Source organism: Alligator sinensis, unplaced genomic scaffold (genome assembly GCF_000455745.1).
Source record: "Alligator sinensis unplaced genomic scaffold, ASM45574v1 scaffold544_1, whole genome shotgun sequence".
In the NCBI taxonomy this organism is placed as follows: Eukaryota; Metazoa; Chordata; order Crocodylia; family Alligatoridae; genus Alligator; species Alligator sinensis.
Genome location: NW_005841937.1, coordinates 693235 through 707531, shown reverse-complemented (window position 1 = coordinate 707531; position 14297 = coordinate 693235). Strand labels below are relative to the sequence as shown.

Sequence of the window (14297 nt, the reverse complement as noted above, 5' to 3'; positions counted from 1 at the left end):
AGTAGCAGAAAACTGGAATGTCCTCTATGATTGCCATTGGGCACATCTACATGTGCAATTTATGCAAAGAGATAAACTCCAGAACTTATTGCACTGGAATTTATTGCTCTCAGGCGTGCCATTTGAATGTGAGCCTGGGACTGTGGCATGTTGAGCCAAGTTGGAGGAACCCTGGCTGGCAGGGGGCCCCAAAGGTCAGCCTGCCAGCCCAGGGCTGCTCTCCTCTGGCTCAACATGCTGCCCCGGCTGGCCGTCGGCCTAGGGTGGTTCCCGGCAATGTCTGGCTCAACATGCTGCCCCGGCTGGCTGAGGCATGAGGGTGCTTCAGTGCAGGGCTAGCCATCCAGCAGTCCCCATACTGAAGCACCCTTGTGCCCCAGCCAACCGGGGCAGCATCTACATGTGCAGTGCTGCTGAGTTTTTTGCTTTGTAAATAGAATTACTTTCCTGTTGCAGAGTTAATTAGTTTACTCCAACCTAATAGGGGCGCACATGTGGATGCGCAACATTTACTGCAGAGCTAATTAGTCTACTACACAGTAAACATCTTGTGTAGATGCACCCACTGAGTGGTATTTTTTCTCCTTGCACTCATAATTCAGCCCATCTGCTTACCTCTGTGTTACAGAATGGAATAAATGGTCTCATGGGGAACTGGTGCCACCTTAGTCAGGGGGGCATGTGCACCCCCAGCGACCAGTCAGCAATCTCACTGATGGCCGGGGACGATCTCGCTGACCTGGGGGGGAAGTCCCCCCTCGACCGATCTTGCTGACCAGGGGCTGCTGACCGGGGCCCCCCCTTGGCTGATCTCACTGACTGGTGCTCCTGCCTGCATCCCGTGACTAAGGCCTAAGCAGGGAGTGCAGCTGGTCAGGGGGTGCACTGGCACTCTCAAGGGGTGCACGTGCACCCCCGTGCTCCCCCTACGCATTGCCACTGAATGGTCTTAGCCTTTTCCTACAGGTTTACTTTTCTACTAACTCCCATTTTCCAACAGATTGCAACCTGTCCAGGATTTTTGTTTTCTGGGTTTTCCTTTTTTTTTTTTTAACTTTTGCTTGGCTTGCCTTACTCACTCAGAGGCAAAGAGGGATCATTTAGAAAAAGACATCTGTGAGTTTAATAATAATGAAGACACTGTGTATATTATGAATGAAAGTGAAAGACAAAGTTTGGATGTTTTTAAAGTTTCCAAAAATATTTCAAATCAGTGTCAACATATCAAGAGCTTCCACTGAAAGCCTCAAAGCACTACTTACTGTGTAAATAACTTCTTATTCAGCTCCCATTGTACTGAACACACATTAATTTGTCCCTGGGGCCTAATTTTATTTTTATGACCCTATTTTACAGCATTACATTGCTATCCATGAAGATGCTTCCAGAGATGATGGTGAGGTAAGCACAATGATATGTTTTATCCAGCTAGTGGCTAAACACTTTTTGCTAAGGGTGTCATATCTCAGCCAGCCCAGGTTTCTGAGAAGAATTAGGGGTGCTCAGCTTTTTGCAGGATCACACCCTAGAATACAAATGTTTTGGAAAAAAGGAAATGTGATGCTTCCTATTGTAAACCTAATTCTAATAGGAAGTGCCCTGTGCACAGTGTTCATTTAAGACCAGATCCAGTACCTACAGAAGTAAATGGGAAGACTTCACTTGCTGTAGTTTGTGCTTTCCATCAGGATGTTTCCCATTGGATGCTGTTTCCTTCTCTTACTTTTCCCACTTTATTTCATTATTTCCTAGTCTTTATTATGACATTCCTCTAGAACAGAGCTTTCCAAACTGTGTGCCGCGACACATTAGTGTGTCGGCGGCAGTGTGTAGGTGTGTCGCGCGAAATGCAGAAAATTTTGCGGAAGGGCACCCTGGAGCTCCCTTACTCGCGTCTGCTTCCCTTGGCCCCTCCCCCGGAACTGAATTACTGTGTCGCGAAATGATGCATGTCTAAAAAGTGTGTCACCAACATGAAAAGTTTAGAAAGCTCTGCTCTAGAACATAGCTTGGGAACTGTAACTGTAAGACTTATTTCTCTGTTAAAGTTTTCTGGGATATTTTTAGTCTTTGTGTGTGCATGTGTTTGTGTTTCTGTGTGTGAACGTATGCAATTGCTTGTCTGTGTTCATTACTTTCTTTCCTTATAGTTTGGTGAAAATATTCCAGTTTATATAAATATCTACCATCCTATATAATTCAATCTCTTCCCTGAATTACCTGTTAAAGCTCCTGTAGTCAGGCAGCTCTGGCTTTGCTTCAGGCTTAAACAGTTTAGGGTATAAAGCCTCCAACAGCTCTGGGTCATTTCTGATAGCTTCTATCCAGGGCGACTGATAATATTTTGGCACAGAAGTAGTGTTGAACTTTTCAGGAGGAATTTCTTTCAGTGGTCCAGAATATCCTTAACAGAAACAAATCATTACATTATACCTTTCTCTCAAGTATCTCAAGTACAATTAAAGACAGTAATGAATTCATACCATAATCCAATGTTACATATAAGAATGATGGTAGACCCCCCCTCCCCCCGCCTTACAGAGGGATAGGAAGTGAACAGCGAAGTGGAATATATCACTTACAGAAGTGGGGGGAAACACATAAATCCAACCTTTGTCTCAGATTAATTAAATGGGCTCCAAGTCACCTTCAGTTAAAATGTTCCAGCTCTACCTGTAGATAGGCCTTTGGGTTGGATTTTCCAAAGCAGTAAAAGGAATTAGGGACACATGCCCTATCACTTTTACTATGGGACTTTTGCTCATCATGCCTTAGTGCTTCTAAAAATTCCTCCCTCTCTGCTGCCTTTCACCTTTCATGGAAGGGAAGAATCAGGCCCCTTCTCTCCCCAACTTGGGAGGGACAGATTCTGACACTTTTACTCTAGTTGAGCAGTATTGAGATATTACACAAATTAGTCTTTTGACCAGTGGGACTGCTTTCCTGGCTACATACCACATAGCACCAGTAAAAGGAGCAAAGGCTAGCCCTTAATATATAATATAGTATGAAAACCAACCAGGAGTTATCCTAGCACATGATCTAAAATACTAATTTCAAAAAGAAGAAAATGTATTTTTTCACTTTTTAACCCACTGGATTTCTGATCCTCTATTTATGCTTCAAAAACAATTTGTTTCCAAAATTAGAAACAATTTTGTTTGCAAATCTAAAATCTACTGCCTCTGTCAGGATTTTGGCGAATATATTCTGCATGCAACCAGCTTAAGAACTTAGCTTATGTATCAGTTATGGAAACAGATTGCACCCATTTGCTTTGTGTTTGGCTTGTGGATATGCAGAGTTTTAGCAAGTGCTAATAGAGTAGCACTGACCTAGTTTATGTTGGCTGGAAAAGGTCTGCACAAGAAATACTTTGAATAATTTTGAACAAAGAATGAATTTGTAAAAAAACACAGCCTGCTCATGGATAATTCACAAACAGGAAAGAGGACTCTATCACTGAATAAATTATTTGTCACAAATTATTCAGTCAACTCTAGTCTTCAAAGGAAACAAAACAAGGCCTCCCTTTAGCTCAATGTTTTAAATAAAATAGCCTTTTTGCAATGAAGGACTTTAAATAAGTAGAAAAATTATCTGCAATCACAGCCAAATTCCCCTCTCAGCCACTCCCATATAAAAGGTTCAGTTAAAATTTGCAATGACTTAAGACTTATATTTTGGCTGTGATAAAATTATGGTGGGTGACCTTAAGACCATTGACAAGTTTGGTGCAGATTAAGCAGTTGAGTGTGGCAAGACCAAACCAAAGGGTTATGCTGATATAGAATCTGAGGACCTGACCCTGGATGTTTATCCAAAATTATCTAGTACATTTAGGCAGGAGATTGGGCTGTTTCTAAATTAGATCTTACATCTGAAAACTCTCTCTCAGTGTATTTCCATTATGAAACTAGACAATGGAGAGGCACATGAAGACGCAAGATAAGGTGTTTAAACTACATTGCTTTGCATTCCAGTTGAAGGTTTAGATTAGGTCTGACCTTGTCTGAATCAGTTTGCTGATCACTAGTATATAGTCCATTAATGATAATGTAAGAAAAGACTTTCTGTGCATCACAAAACAGTTGAGTCCTCAGCGCATTTCACATATTCCTCAGTTTGTTTTTTACCTGGGGCAATGTTTTCAGGATTTGGTGGGCTCCGGGGGTCAGGTGTATTAGGAGGTGTCATTGGTGCATGCTGTTGGACACTATCCACACTCATTGTTTCCAGTTTAACATTCTGTATGGGTTCACCACGCTGCATTTGAATAGAAACAAATATCACTAACAGTATCTGCTCAGAAAAATATCCTTAGTGATTGTCTGTTGAGGGAATGAACAGTTGTTCCCATTTTACAGATGGGAACTGAGGCACAGGATATACTAAATCACTTTTCCAAGGACACACAAGAAGACTTTGACTGAGCTGGGACTTGAATCCCAATTTCTTTATCTGGTTCACTAGGTCATTTTTCCAAGTATTTTCAGATGATTCACTCCTTATTTAAAGTAAAAAAAAATTGCAGACCCTTTATACATATGGTAAAAGGTAGAGAAAAATGTATCAATGACAATAACTCTATGCCCATTGCGGTTTTGGAAATGTTTTGAGAGACTGACAGAAAATATGTGACCCTTGAAGTGAAAGAGTATGTAAGATATGGAGGAGCAAGAATTTCTTTGTTTTTTATTATAAATACATTTACAATACCTTGTGATGCCAAATTTAGTTTTGTGAGCCCCCCTCCAGGGGTCATGACCCAGTGGTTGATAAACAATGCATTTGATCATTCTTCCTAGCCTAGGTCACAAGCTAGGACTCAAGCAATCTGATGGGCTACTATGTAAGGCATTGATTTTCTATAGATGTCCTCTGTAGAGCCATTGAAAATTCATTACCCATTTTAAAAATCTATACACTTTTGTGAGATTTTTTATAGTATAATAGTTATAACAACTTCAGTTTAGGATATTAATGATAGGCTGGAGTTTTCCATCCTTCCCTTGAGATCATTATCTCTAAGGAAATAACCAAAGTCTTAATCATTGATGCTTAAATATAGAATCAGAACCACATAAAAAGTCAGTATCTTATTTTAGTTATGACACATCTTTTAAAAGAAACAAATATAGGTTTTCTTGGAGTAGGATTTCCTTGGAAAAATAAACACATACTTTTTATACTTGAAACAAAAGAAAGATTTTTGATTGGGTCAGTATGTTTTATGATGGTCCTAAGGAATATTACAAAGATTATTTTAATTGTAACACAAGGGAGAAGGAATGTGCAGATAGCGAAAAGGGAAGCTCAGGTACATTGGAGGGGGGAAGAATTGTCCCAGTCTCTGGGAACTCCTCTCCATGGGTGACTGGTGCCACCTTAGTTGGGGGGGGGGGCACGTGCCCCCCCAGCAACCAGTCAGTGATTGTGGGGGGAAGGGGAATCCCCCTATGGCCAGACTCACAAATCGGGAAGCGGCTGCAGCACTCCCAGAAGTGGCCACAGTGCTTCATCTGGTACTCCCACTCCCCAGCTGGTGCTCACAGGGGGGCACCAGCACTCCTGCCTGTCCTGCCTTGTCTGTCACCTAAGCAGGGAGCACAGCCTGTCAGGGGGTGCACTAGTGCTCTCGGGGGGTGCACATGCACCCTTGTGCACCCCCTACGCATTGCCACTGCTCCTATCTCCTCCTTTTCTTCCCCTTTGTTCTTTAGAGGTTTTAAGGGATTAATACTGGGGGAAATAGTATTGGTTTGGGTTTGCTGGCCAGGACTTAGGCCTAGCAGTTTAATCAGGGTTGAAACCTGGGAGATTCTAATCCTGACAGTTTGGGCAAGGGTTGAGGTTTGCCGCTTTCTTCTTCCAGTGGAGCTATGACCCAAGCTGCCTGCAGCACAGGTCTAGAGGGTAGGCCTGGTCTTTCCCCTTGTTTCTTTTGATGGTCCTTTGCTCTAGTCAAGCTGTATGGTTGGGCTGGCTGTAGCCATTAATCAACTTGTCTCCTTTTGGAGTTTTTCTTGCAGTTTCATTTAGCAGGCCATATAATCCAGCCCAGAAGTTTTGGGGTATGTGCATGCTGTCTGGAGCTGCAGTCACTCACCACATACACATACAGCCTCTCCATGGGAGCAAAGATTGACATGCTACCGTTCCTCCAAGAGCAACAAGGAGCACCTGGCACTGCAGAAAGACCCATCTCTCTAGCAGCTTCCCCTAGCAATGCAACCTATTAGACTATGTCTTGTAGTTAGCGGTGTTTTAAATTGCACTTGGTGTTTTCCTTTGTTTTCCATAATAAATGTCTTTTGTGTTTACACTGCTTGTGAGGAGGGACTTTTTATTCATGTGAGACACCCTGGAAATTCATTTAGTTTTTCCCAGGTGGTCTGGGTCGGGGCTTGAGCCAAAGTAAAATATATTTAGTAACCCAAAATTGAGCCTGGCCCTTGTTGCTGCTGACCAGTGCCCAGCAGAAGGGTTACATAATAATACTGGGCAGGATCATCCCCCTCCAGTATGAAGTACAAAGGAGATAAAGGCAAAACAAGGGCTGCCTAAACAGGAATCTAAGGGAGGAAAACAAAAACTAAAGGGCATGTATAGACACAACAGGGGCCCTAAATTGAAGCAGTGGGTTTTTAAAAATACTGCTTCAATTTAGGATGAAGTAAACCCCCATGTTGTGTACACCCATGTCTTACCTGCCTCTCCGGTGGCAGGGAGGGGAGGGCAAGCTGCCAGCAGGTGAAGCTGTCTCTGGGCTGTGGGGCGGGGGAATTGCTGGTGCTTCCCTCTGAAGCAGCGGCAGCCCCTCCCCAGGCAGCACCTGCTCACAGACACCCAGCTCACGTGGTCCCAGGGGGCACTGTAGCCATGACAGGGCACCACAGCCATGACGGGAAGGACCAGGTCCCCACGCAGCTCATGCAGGTAGGCAGGTTCTGGGGGCGGGGGGAGAAAGATCAGGCTTACCGCTTTTTTTTTCTTCACTGGAGCCTGCCTTCCCGGGCTGCTGCTGGGCTGCCTGCATGGGCTGCTTGCACAACCCTTGAGCCTCACAGAGCCCGGTGCTTCACTCTGCAGCTGTAGGGCAGCAAACTAAAACTCCTCGGAGGTGTTTTAGTTTGCTGTGCCCCAAATTCATTTAAGGTGCATTATGCTGCCGAACGTGCTACCGCGGCTGGAATTAATGTGCGATACGCTGCTGATGCATACACCATTTAAAGAGGTGCAAAAGCATTTAACCTACTTTAAAGTGTCATACACACATGCCCCTTGAGACTTCATTCTGTACCTTTATCCAGATCTGTGCAGATAGTGTATATAACCAGGGATCTACATATTGTTGGGCAACAGAATGGGGACAACTGCTCTACACTGAATCCTCCAATGGCAAAACCACAGAACTGACAGCATGAATTCTTGTTTGGGTTGATAGTTCTGCAGTCAGAATTAATAATATCTGCATAGCCTTTACTGCTAGGCTGGCATACAGCTGTAAGGAAAGGAGTTGTAGGCAGCGTATTTCCTTCAGGAGCTAACTAGTTGAAAGTATAGTTTATGGCTGCTTCAAAGTACTGGACCATTTCAGCTTACCCAAGTGTAGAATTGAATCTGGCCCCCTGGGCTTAAACAACCTTGGGCCCATGTCTTCACCAAACCTTGTTAAGTGGCCTTCCACTCAAAATAATTGTCTACCCCTAATATAAGACATGGGGCTTTTCCTCCCCATTCTGGTTGAGGAAAAAAACCCTTGTCTTATAGATTTCATAGATTTCATAGACATTAGGGGTGGAAGACACCTTGGAAGATCATTGAGTCCAACCCACCGCCCGAAGGGCAGGAAGTCAGCTGGGGTCATAGGATCCCAGCAAGACAAGCATCCAGTTTTCTCTTGAAGGTATTCAATGTAGGTGCTTGAACCACCTTTGATGGCAGGCTATTCCACACCGTTGGGGCTCGGACAGTAAAGAAATCCTTCCTTATGTCCAGCCTGAAACGGTCTTGTAGTAGTTTATAACCATTCGACCTCATCATTCCTTGGGGCGCTCTGGTGAACAGACGTTCCCCCAGATACTGATGGTCACCCCTGATAAACTTATAGGTGGCCATCAGATCCCCCCTGAGCCTGTGCTTTTCCAGGCTAAAAAGCCTCATAGATCTCAGCCTGTCGTTGTAAGGTCTGTTTTCCTGACCTCTGATCATGCGCATGGCTCTTCTCTGGACTCTCTCAAGCTTCGCCACATCCTTTTTGAATTGTGGGGCCCAAAACTGGACCTAGTACTTCAGCTGCAGCCTCACCAAGGCTGAGTACAATGGGAGAATGATGTCCCGGGATCTGCTTGGGAAGCAGCTATGGATGCAAGCCAGCATTTTGGTCGCTTTACTAGCCGCAGCATCGCATTGAAGGCTCATGTTCATCTTGTGGTCAATGATAACCCCCAAGTCTCTTTCTTCTGTAGTACTAGCCAGCATAGCACTGCTGAGCCTATAAGGATGCTGCAGGTTTTTCCTCCCAAGGTGGAGAACCTTGCATTTTTCGGTGTTAAACACCATCAATTTCTCATCTGCCCATTTGCTAAGCCTGTCCAGGTCAGCCTGGATCGCCCTCCTGTCTTCAGGTGTGGATGCTTTGCCCTAAAGTTTGGTGTCATCGTCGAACTTGGCCAGTCCGCTTCTGACTCCAATGCCCACATCATCAATGAAGATGTTGAACAATGTGGGTCCAAGGACAGAGCCTTGGGGGACCCCACTGGTCACAGGGCACCATGATGATTGACTTCCGTCAACCACCACCCTCGGGGTCCGAGGAGTATATTGGAGTAAATACAGTAAAAACACTTTCCAATGTACATGGAACACAGAACTTTGCATCTTCAGAGCTCTCAGATATCATTAAATTAATGAAAGAAGTTTATTTTTGCAACATCCAGTAGTCACCAATCAACTGCCACATGGTAATGACTTTTTGTCACGCCTGACCCGAGCCTGATTTGAACGTGAATCTTTTGTATACAAGGCCCTTAAATCTTGTAGTCCCATTTGCGGGGACTTTAAGGCAAGGCCCAGAGCTGGACCTTCTACTTTTGTAGAATAGTCCAAACAGAAATGGCCCACTTTGTGCTTCATACTGGACCTGTAGCTGTGGATAAATCTTGAAGTCAGTATCATGCAAATGATAACCTCAGGCTACACTCACTGTTCAGAAACATGAATACAAAATACTCACGTTCCTTGGCTTGTTTGTTACATAATGATAGTTTTCATAGGTGTACTTGTCAGATCTCCTTTGACGCTTCTTAAATAGCCTTGCACCTCTGTTGCTGAGTGTTGATAATTCCTCTACCATGATATCTTGGGGGATGCTGACTTTCTTTCCAAGATCTAGGCTCAGTGATTCTGAAACACAGCAGACAAACACATCTCTCATAGTATACTTTTCTTTACTTTCCTCAAATGCTTATTATTGCATTTTCTTTCTTACCATGTATAAGTCTAACAAGAAATACACATCATTTTTGCACGTATATAATATCATATCATATGTTTCTTTCTGTGTTAGTGAAATCAGTTGTTTAGTTATTTTTCCAAAGAGTTATGCAGTGTTCTGTATGTGGGAACTAGCTCCTAAATTATTCAGGGTCCAGTTTTCAAAGTTCATTGCTTTTAAAGACTAGACTTAGAAATGTGGGTGCTCAGCTCTTCTGAAAACCAAATCTTCAGTCCCAATGGCCAGTAAATCCTTATCCCTTTGAAGTCAGTGCCAAGACTGATTGACTATAATATCTCGGGAATGGGTATGTCATAAGTCAGTATATTGCCTGGACTATGTAGATAAATAACTTAATCCATTTTACACTTGTTTTTCTATTTCTGTTTATGTAAAATAATTTCCTCATCAATATTCAGATTTTTTATTAATCTGAATTCATGTTCAGATTTTTAGTAATTTAAGGCAAACTTTGTACTGTAACAGAGGTTAATGTCTGTTAATATGGTTATAATTTTAAAATAAAGGTGATGTTTATAAAATGAGAGACCTAAAAATGAAATAAAATATGCTTCAAATGATTAATTCCCTCTTCAAACCATCATACAAATCATTATCTTGTCATGATTACTTTAGAATATGCTTAAAATTCTCATAAAATAAAAAGTAAAAAAACCCTCAAAGATGAACAAGCCCTGGAAATGTAATTATTGCACTCATTTTCACTTAAGGTTCCTGTTTGGAGGAGAGGGCGGGGGCAGCCGGGTAGAAGGGAAGGTTCATTTTCACAATGCAGTGATCTCCCAAGGGGATTTGGAAAAGATATGCATAAATAGGGGAAGAGGTGATGAGATTAAGACTATGCATATAGAGCAGTGGTTTGCAATCTTGTTAAACTCAAGGCATCTCTTGTTAGACTCAAGGCACCCCTCAGAAAATGCCAGGTTTTAGCTTTCATTCATTTCTAGACTATGGAAAAATCATATAACAATTCTTCTATTGCAAAGAACTGAGAAAGACCACAATAGGTCAGGATGTGTCTGACACTACAGATTCCTATTGGAAATCTCTGGGTTTATCTTGTGGGTGTAGGTATTTGCACACCTAATATTGTGTAGCATCCTTGAAAGGATCTCATAGAACCATGGTTGAAAATCATTGAAACAGAGACATGCATACATTTTCCTGTCATTTCAGTGAAGTTCTGGAAGTTGGGATGCTGGCACTGAGCATCCCGACAAGGATCTGGAGAATTCTGTTGTCTGGAATTGTCAATTTAAAATACTTTCTCAGAATCCTATACAACATCTTCAACATAGCAGCTAGCTATTTTTTTTAAATTAATATCTTTCTGCCAGAATTTGGAAAGTAGGTTTTGTCAGATTTAGTAATTAGATCACCCAATAAAATACAATAGCATTAAGCATCTTCTCCTACTGTCATTTATCATAATTCATACTCATCATTGTAATAATTCAATCATTTTCTTAGGAGCTTATGAGAGTCAGGAAAAACTATGAAGCAACAATATGCAATTCAAAACTGCTGAGGTTGATTCCTTGCTATACTCATACAGTGTGATATTTTAGTGTTTGTTTGAAGTAAACTGTAATTTCTTTAAGTGTTTGTATGTTCTACAATATTTTCACCATTCAACTTGTGTAAGAATACGTATGATATTTAATGTATGTAATTTTTCCAAGGTGTCTGCATAGAAGACCAATCTTAATTTTGTATTACATTTTAAATCATAGGCTGCAGTAGGTATCTGAGGTGACACTTCATATTAAATGAGAGCAGAAAAAATAATGAGACTGTTTATATGTACCTTCAGAGTTTCATTAGCTTAAGGTAGCCTTAATTTTGCTGGAGAACAAGGCAAAATCTTGACATTCTGGAAAACATCTTCTAAATGATGCAGACATATTAAATATTTGCTCCATGATGCTCTGATTGTGCATTTCCACTCAATTCACGGAGAGAAGTTTGTAGGCACACTTGCATCTGGGTTGGCTTTTTTCTGCTCCCACTGATGTCAACTGAATTTTTCCAGATGGTTTAATTGGAGCTGGATCAAACCAGCTATATCAGGAACAGGAACAGGCACTTCTGCATTAAAAATAATATGAACAACCTGACACCTTCCTTTTATTTATAACGGAACACTGAAACTAAGACTTTAGCATGAAAGATGTCTCAACTTGCCCACTCCTTGCCCAATGCCAGATAGTAGTAATTTTTAGGCACCATGATAAAAATAGTCTGAACCATTTATTGGGCTACTAACCAAAAAATCTACCTAGAATTCCCCTACATCTCAAGGTCTGGGTTGTTTGGATGTGAGTTTTGGGTAAACTAAGAAATCAGGCTGGTTTAAGAATTACCGGTTGGGTCAGTACCATTTTCATATAAAGCAAATTTCCCTTCTCTCAGGTTTTTCTTCAGTGCCTAGATCTTTGCCTGTGTTGAAATTTTGGGGAACAGGGTAACAAGGGTTATTTGCCGCCATACCCAATCCTCTCATAAGTATCTGTTCCATACTGAATGATAATTGTTGGGGCTCTGTTGTTACCCACAGATATGTACTGTCCTTGATCTCTGTTCAGTACTGGCACTTAACTCTGCTAGAGACAAAAGTATTTCATGACCTATAGTGGTATGGCCAGGTCATGTGTCTGTGCAAGTTCCCAGAAATATAGGTGTGAGGTTCATTTGAATCCTCTGCCAATTAAAATCTAATCTATTGTCTGTTCTAATGATGTGCAGAGGGATTTCTTTGGTGTCAGCACAATGGAAGTGATGAGAAGAAAAAACGTTTATAGGAATTTGGAAGGCATAATTCTAAACATGCAATTTAAAAATTCATGAAGTGACATTGTAAATTAAATCTGCAGGCATAATTCCTACTTCGATCCTGATCTTAGCCTTTTATCTTAACTTTCCTTCTCTGTTTCTGCCAAGTTCTTCCTCTAGCTGTTCTTAAAATCATAACAGATTTCATTTAAATATGATTTATATATTTCCTCCTGCATTTGCCCACTAATCCCCTTTTAATCCCCCAGCTTAAAATCTTCTAAATATCTTCATCTGGATTATAAATTTTAATCATGAATTTCAGATAATATATATTTGTCCTATAATCTTAAATAAGAATCTATAACCACCCACAAAAGACAGTTAATCATGTAACTACTGAAGAATACATTTAAGATATTACATAGAACTAGAAGCTAGATTTAAAGGTGACCAAAGGGTAACCCAACAGATTTCAACAACTTCCTTAGAAAAACACTGTATGGATTTTTTTTTTTTTTAAATGAAGGGGTCGAGGTTTTTCCTTATTTTTATGATTAAATTCAGCTTCCTCATATCTTAAAAAATATGAAACTATTCTCTACTTTCATTTATCCCTTGGCACTGAAATCAGTACTTGACAGACCAGGAAAGTAATAGGAATAATACATGACTTCCATAGGTGACTGGTAGGGGGGATACAGTGGGGCATGGAGGGGCACATGCCCCCTCAACAGAGCCATCCCCACCGCCACCGGTGGCATCTGCGGGTGGTCACCAGCTCCGTCCCCACCACTGCTGGCTTCTGCAGATACCTCCCCCGAGACTCAGGAGGCACCAGTCACCCATGATGACTTACTTCATCATTCTGCCACGTGTCCTGCCATCCTCAATTGTAGAGTTTAGGAAAGGTGAAGGGATTGCAGTGGGTGCTGACAGATGTGCGGGCCTCCACTCTAACTCATGGCACTTTACCTAAAGTGCCATGAGTTAGAGTGCCCCCCTGACCTGACAGTTGTTCTGCTGGCTAGGGGTTTCTCAGCCTGAGCTGGCAGGGTTGTTGAAGGGGGGGGCACAAGGTGGAGGTGGTTCTTATCCACCTCCTTCCCTAGCTCAGGCTGGGAAAACCCCAGCCAGCAGCTCGCTGTTGCTGGCTTCCCACTCCCCTCTCTCTTCCTGCTAACAGCCCGGGGCTGGACTGATCCCATGAAAAATTAACCCTAGGAAACACAAGTTCCCTAAAGCACTCTAAAGTAAAGCACTTTCATCTGATACCTCATTTGATGAGGGTTAATTTTTTGCACAATTGGCCACTTTAAAAGTGCTCTGCAGCTGTGCAAGTATGTCATGGCATAGCTGTAGAGCTCTCTCAGGCGGTTGATCATGTGAAAAACGTAACTTCTGTCTGCACCCAGTATTTCCCAGAACCATTTACTGCTTTGAGAGAACAAAAAAGATGTCAGTAACTCTTGGAGTATATTGTGGTGTGAAACTTGAATGACAATGCAAACTCACACTGTACAATCCACCAAAGATCTATTGATTTGCAGTCATTACTAACCTATCCCAGATTTGAAGCACTGGTGTAGGACTGACAGGCTTCCTAGCTTAACCGTTCTGTTTCCTCTCATATGACTGTTATACAGAGACTTTGAGCCTCTCTTCTTATCCTACCATGCTATTGTTTAATGCTATAATTAAAACAGGGATTGAAATAAAAATGCACTAAATTTACTCCCTAAGCCAAAGCTGCTCATTTTACTGAACAAAATGCATTTTTATTAGTTTTTACTCATGTTAACAACTCTGAACCAATATAACTTTGTTGGACTAAGCAGTAAAACTTAGCTGTTTTCTGACTCAAGCAGTAAAACTGAATTGTTAGGTAGATTCCAGTTGCCAGCATTTTATTGCTGGTAGTGCTGGTAATGATGCAAAAGCCAGAAAGTAAACAATTCAAGTTTCTGAGTTTTGGTGAAGCTTGAAGAGTCAGTTGTTAGGGAAA

The 14297-nt window shown here is 41.8% G+C and overlaps 1 protein-coding gene across 1 annotated transcript in view; it reads right to left on the bottom strand.

Annotated features, from left to right (window-relative positions):
• MYOZ2 (myozenin 2) overlaps positions 1-14297 on the bottom strand; it is a 31191-nt gene that overhangs the window by 11739 nt on the left and 5155 nt on the right. Inside the window, exons 3-5 of the mRNA XM_006019727.3 lie at positions 9239-9408; positions 4137-4266; positions 2221-2404 (exon numbers count right to left, since the gene is read on the bottom strand). Coding sequence (XP_006019789.1) covers positions 2221-2404; positions 4137-4266; positions 9239-9408 — 484 coding nt within the window. The remainder of the gene's footprint in view (positions 1-2220; positions 2405-4136; positions 4267-9238; positions 9409-14297) is intronic.